At 49.1% G+C, this 6,515-nt stretch overlaps 1 protein-coding gene across 1 annotated transcript in view; it reads right to left on the reverse strand.

The window, feature by feature from the left end:
- The window catches only part of XRCC6 (X-ray repair cross complementing 6), a 44,489-nt gene extending 37,975 nt beyond the window's left edge, over positions 1–6,514 (reverse strand). Inside the window, exons 1-2 of the mRNA XM_007975919.3 lie at positions 6,389–6,514; positions 5,648–5,744 (exon numbers count right to left, since the gene is read on the reverse strand). Coding sequence (XP_007974110.1) covers positions 5,648–5,729 — 82 coding nt within the window. The 5' untranslated portion in view covers positions 5,730–5,744; positions 6,389–6,514. The remainder of the gene's footprint in view (positions 1–5,647; positions 5,745–6,388) is intronic.
- Position 6,515: the final 1 nt, after the last annotated feature.

Here is a 6,515-nt window from a genome sequence, read left to right on the forward strand (position 1 = left end):
CTGGAGTGCAGTGACACAATCACAGCTTACTGCAACCTTGAACTCCTGGGCTCAAGCTATCCTCCTGCCTCAGCCTCCCGAGTAACTGGGGCTACAGGTGTATGACACCATGACCAGCTAATTTTTTAAATTTACTGTAGAGATGGTATCGTGATACATTGCCCAGGCTGTTCTCAAACTTCTGAGCTCAGGAAATCCTTCCGTCTAGGCCTCTATTTTTTTTTTTGAGACGGAATCTCATTCTATTGCCAGGCTGGAGTACAGTGGCGTGATCCCAGCTCACTACCACCTCCGCCTCCCAGAGTCAGGCGATTCTCCTGCATCAGCCTCCCGAGTAGCTGGGATTATAGCCGCCCGCCACCACGCCCAGCTAATTTTATATTTTTAGTAGAGACAGGGTTTCACCATGTTGGCCAGGTTGGTCTCGAACTTCTGACCTCAGGTGACCTACCCACCTCAGGCTCCCAAAGTGTTGGGATTACAGGCATGAGCCACTGCACCCAGGCCCGCCCTGGTCTGAGAGCTAGTATTATAGCCATGATCTACCACACACCCACCGGTTTCTTTATAATTTTATCACCTAAAACTACATTTCTAAACATTACCTTTGACTTACTGTTTCTGAAGCCTCTTCATCTACAGATACCCTCTCTTTTTTCCCTTGTAATTTATTTGCTGAAGAGCCAAGATGCTTTGTACTATACACTTATCCACATTCTGGATTTTGCTGATTGCCTTTTTTAAAAAATTAATTAGGTGGGGCACAGTGGCTCATGTCTGTAATCCCAAGAGTTTGGGAGAACAAGGCAGGCGGATCACTTGAGGTCAGGAGTTCAAGACCAGCCTGGTCAACATGGTGAAACCCCGTCTCTACTGAAAATACAAACATCAGGCCGGGCGCGGTGGCTCACGCCTGTAATCCCAGCACTTTGAGAGGCCGAGGCGGGCGGATCACGAGGTCAGGAGATTGAGACCATCCTGGCTAACATGGTGAAAACCCGTCTCTACTAAAAATACAAAAAATTAGCTGGGTGTTGTGGCAGGCGCCTGTAGTCCCAGCTACTCGGGAGGCTAAGGCAGGAGAATGGCGTGAACCCGGGAGGTGGAGCTTGCAGTGAGCTGAGATCGCACCACCGCACTCCTGCCTGAGCAACAGAGCAAGACTCTGTCTCAAAAAAAAAAAAAAAAAAAAAAAAATTAGCCGGGCATGGTGGTGAGCACCTGCAGTCCCAGCTACTTGGGAGGCTAAGGCAGGGAAATGGCGTGAACCCGGGAGGCGGAGCTTGCAGTGAGCCGAGATCACACCACTGTACTCCAGCCTGGGCGACAGAGTGAGACTCCATCTCAAAAAAAAAAAAAAAAAAAAAATTAGCCAGGCATGGTGGTGCCCACCTGTAATCCCAGCTAATTGGGAGGCTGAGGTGGGATAATCACTTGAACCCAGGAGGCAGAGGTTGCAGTGAGCAGAGATCACACCACTACTCTCCAGCCTGGGCCACAGAGCAAGCTACGTCTCAAAAATAAATAAATAATTATTTTGGCCAGGCACAGTGGCTCACGCCTATAATCCCAGCACTTTGGGAGGCCAAGGCGTGTGGATCATGAGGACAAAAGATTGAGACCATTCGGGACAACACAGTGAAACCCCATCTCTACTAAAAATACAAAAACTAGCTGTGTGTGGTGGCACATGCCTGTAACTAGAGAGGCTGAGGTGGGAGAATTGCTCGAACCCGGGATTCGGAGGCTGCAGTGAGCCAAGATTGCGCCACTGCACTCCAGTCTGGGTGACACAGTGAGACCCTGTTTCAAAAAAAATTAAAATAAATAAATGGCAGGGCACGGTGGCTCATGCCTATAATCCCAGCACCTTAGGAGGCCGAGGCATGTAGATCACGAGGTCGAGACTGAGACCATCCTGGACAACATGGTGAAACCCCATCTCTACTAAAAATACAACACTAGCTGTGTGTGGTGGCACATGCCTGTAATTCCAGCTACTAGGGAGGCTGAGGCAGGAGAATCGCTTGAACCCAGGAGGCAGGAGGTTGCAGCGAGCCAAGACTACGCCACTGCACTCCAGCCTGACGACAGAGACTCCATCTCAAATAAATAAATAAAATTAATGAATTAATCACTTTAGAAACAGAGTCTTGTTCTCTTACATAGGCTGGAACACAGTGGCGCAATCATAGCTTACTGCAGCCTTGAACTTCTGGGCTTGATCGATCCTCTGCCGCGGCCTCCCAAAGTATTGGGATTACAGGCATGAGCCACCTTGCCGGGCCTGCTGATTGACCTCTTTTGGTGCAGATTAACATAGTCCTCTGTCCTTTCTACTAAGGACCTAGAGAGGCTTAATCAGATTCAGGTTTTCTTTCTTCAGCATGACTCTATCGTAAGTAACGTGTTTTTTCCTAAAAAGGTATATAACATCTGGTTATCTCCAAGTAGCTGGGATTACAGGCATGTGCCACCATGCCCAGCTAATTTTCTGCATTTAGTAGAGATGGGGTTTCACCATGTTGGTTAGGCTGGTCTCAAACTCCTGACTTCAGGTGATCCACCCGCCTTGGCCTCCCAAAGTGCCAGGATTACAGGCATAAGCCACCATGCCTGGTTTATTTTTATTTATTTATTTATTTTATTTTATTTTTTTTTATTTTTTTTTTTTTGAGACGGAGTCTTGCTCTGTCGCCCGGGCTGGAGTGCAGTGGCCGGATCTCAGCTCACTGCAAGCTCCGCCTCCCGGGTTCACGCCATTCTCCTGCCTCAGCCTCCCGAGTAGCGGGGACTACAGGCGCCCGCCACCTCGCCCGGCTAGTTTTTTTTGTGTTTTTAGTAGAGACGGGGTTTCACTGTGTTAGCCAGGATGGTCTCGATCTCCTGACCTCGTGATCCGCCCGTCTCGGCCTCCCAAAGTGCTGGGATTACAGGCTTGAGCCACCGCGCCCGGCTATTTTTATTTTTTTGAGACGGAATCCTGCTGTTGCCCAGGCTGGAGTGCAGTGATGCGATCTCGGCTCCCTGCAAGCTCCGCCTCCCGGGTTCATGCCATTCTCCTGCCTCAGCCTCCAGAGTAGTTGGGACTACAGGCACCTGCCACCACACCTGGCTAATTTTTTGTATTTTTTTAGTAGAGACAGGGTTTCACCACGTTAGGATGGTCTCGATCTCCTGACCTCGTTGATCCACCCACCTCGGCCTCCCAAAGTGCTGGGATTATAGACCTGAGCCACCACGCCCGGCCCTTGTTTTATTTTTTTGAGACAGGGTTTCACTCTGTCGCCCAGGCTGGAATGCAGTGTTGCAATCTTGGTTCACTGTAGCCTCTGCCTCCCGGGTTCAAGCAATTTTTGTGCCTCAGTCTCCTAGTAGCTGAGGCTACAGGTGCATGTCACCACAGACTCAACTAATTTTTGCATTTCTTAGAAGAGACGGCGTTTTGCCATGTTGGCCAGGCTGGTCTTTAACCCCTGACCTCAGGTGATCTGCTCCCAAAGTGTTGGGATTACAGACATGAGCCACCACACCCGGCCAAATTATGCTATATTTAAAATGAGCTATAGGCCAGGCACGGTTGCTTACACCTGTAATCCCAGCACTTTGGGAGGCCGAGGTGGGCGAATCACCTAAGGCCAGGAGTTCAAGACCAGCCTGGCCAACATGGCGAAACACTGTCTCTACCAAAAATACAAAAATTAGCCGGGTGTGGTGGTGCACATGCCTGTGTTCCCAGCCGCTCGGGAGGCTGAGATGGGAGAATACCTTGAACCGGGGTGGCGGAGGTTGCAGTGAGCCAAGATTGAGCCACTGCACTCCAGTCTGGACAACAGAGCGAGACTCTGTCTCAGTAAATAAACAAACAGATAAAAGGAGTTATAGAGATTAAATACATGTACTTGCAAGGAAAGATATATCCATGCTACAACAATAAGAAAAAAAAGGAGAACACAAAATTATGTACATTTGTTTAAAATTATATTTGGAAGACTGGTGTAAATTAAAATGGCAAAAACGTATATGCACCATCGTTACAACAATACAAGAAATCAGATACAGGCTGGACATAGAGGCTCATGACTATAAACCTAGAACTCTGGGAGGCCAAGGCTGGGGAGGAATCGCTTGAGGCCAGGAGTTTGAGACCAGCCTGATCAACATAGCAAGACCCTGTCTCTACAAAAAATTTAAAAATTATTGGGAGTTGGTGGCACTTTAGTACCAGCTACTGAGATAGCTGAAGCAGGAGGATCACTTGAGCCCGGGAGTTTGAGGTTATAGGGAGCTATGATGATCTCACCACTGCACTCCAGCCTGTCTCTATCAAAAAATTAAAAAACAGATAAATATTTTATTAGGAAATAAAGATTGAAAGATACTTGAAGGAAAAATACAAAAATGTCAAAATGCTGGTAGCAGTTGTGTTAGGGTGGTAGATTATACAGATTATGGCAATTTTTTAAATTTTTTATATATTGCCCACATGTTTCTCATTTTTTTTTTTTTTGAGACAGAGTCTCGCTCTGTCGCCTGGACTGGAGTGCAGTGGCGCCATCTCGGCTCACTATAAGCTCCGCCTCCCGGGTTCGCACCATTCTCCTGCCTCAGCCTCGGAGTAGCTGGGACTACAGGTGCTCGCCACCATGCCCGGTTAATTATTTGTATTTTTTTTTAGTAGAGACAGGGTTTCACCGTGTTAGCCAGGATGGTCTCGATCTCCTGACCTCGTGATCCGCCCGCCTCGGCCTCCCAAAGTGCTGGAATTAGTCTTGAGACACCGCGCCTGGCGTTTCTCACTTTTAATAAAAACATTCAAAATTTTGGCCGGACGCGGTGGCTCACGCCTGTAATCCCAGCATTTTGGGAGGCCGAGGACGGTGGATCACAAGATCAGCCCGGTCAAGACGGTGAAACCCCGTCTCTACTAAAAGTACAAAAATTACAGTGCGCCTGTAATCCCAGCTACTCGGGAGGCTGAGGCAGGAGAATCGCTTGAACCTGGGGAGCGGAGGTTGCAGTGAGCCGAGATTGCGCCACTGCACTCCAGCCTGGATGACAGAGCAAGACTTCATCTCAAAAAAAAAAAAAAAAAAAAAAATTCAAAAATCGTCTACCCAGGAGTTAACCAGTATGAAGATTACATGTACTCCTATTTCTCTTCCTTTGTTCTACTGTGTTACTCCGTTGCCTGAACATAACACTCCCAAACCTGGAGGCTACATTGAAGGCATCAATCGCTTTCCTGTAACTGTGTTGCTTGCATTTATTCTTTGGTTGGGGTAGTTATTGTAGAGTGGGGGCATTTTTACACTGAGGTCCTGGAATGGTAAAACTACTTCCCTGGATGAGAAGGGTCTCACCTGAACCACTTAAGATAACAAAAAATACTCATGGTCATGGCCATTTATCAGGGCCCAAAAGATGTCAAACTACCAGTGTCCAGAAAAAACTTAGGGCAGACTAGAGTAGGATCTGAATATAAGAGCCTAGGGTAGCTCTGCAAAGTTCAAAGGAAAAAAAGAACTTCAGAATTATCTGGGAGGAGAAGGGCATGCCATCAAACAGAAAAGTCCACCCAGCAGAGATGGGCAGGGAAGGTCTTTCTTCCACGCACCGAATGGCACTACATGCTGAAGTCACTTACCACTTGCTTCAAGGTTCTCTTCTTGTTCTTCTTCTGCTTCTTCATCGCCCTCGGTTTTGTAATATGACTCCCACCCTGACATGTTGGCTACTGCTCACTAGGCGAAAGACGTGAAAGTCAGTAACAGGCAAATTTAAACCGAAAAAATACCGACCTCTAGGTTCTCGTGAGATCTGTTCTAAAGGCTTGGATAGTAGTGAGGAACGTGGACGGTAAATCCTGCCGCCTCGAAAGCTCGGCAGTCGCACTGCATGTAAATGCGCATGGGGGCCAACCCAATAACAGCCTTATCTCAGCTATCCCTCACGTTTCAGGGCCCGCGGCGGCCCGCGGAAGCCAGATGCCGGAGGTCCCGCCCCCGGCGCCATTTAGACGATGAAGGATTCCCGCTTCGGAATTCTGTGCTCACTAACGGACCCCCTCGTCCTCAATACCGCCCAAAAACCTCCCCAAATTCCTCAATCACGCCCAATGAGGTCTCAAAGGCAGACGGGCCTCAAGTGCAGGCAGGCCGCAAGCGCAGGAGGGCCTCAAACGCAGGCGGGCCTCAAACGCGAGGTGCCGCCTCCTTCGGGAGGAAGGAGCGTGGTCTCGAGTCTGTCGCTACCCCTCGGATTCGCACACTTAAGCCTAACGGTAACCCTCTAGCAAGGCTATGGGGGCGCGCGAGACCGAGCGGGCGAAGCGGGACGAGGCCAGGCCTCGCTGGCGAACAACACAAATGGGTAACGGCCCGCTTACCTTTGGCGCAGAGAAGCGACCAACTTGGACAGAAGACGAGAATCCACGCATGCGCGGGCCCTGTTCTTGGTCCCAATCAACGCCCCCTACGTCATCACGCATGTGCGCACTATTCGCGTCAGGGTGG

This window comes from Chlorocebus sabaeus, chromosome 19 (genome assembly GCF_047675955.1).
Source record: "Chlorocebus sabaeus isolate Y175 chromosome 19, mChlSab1.0.hap1, whole genome shotgun sequence".
In the NCBI taxonomy this organism is placed as follows: Eukaryota; Metazoa; Chordata; class Mammalia; order Primates; family Cercopithecidae; genus Chlorocebus; species Chlorocebus sabaeus.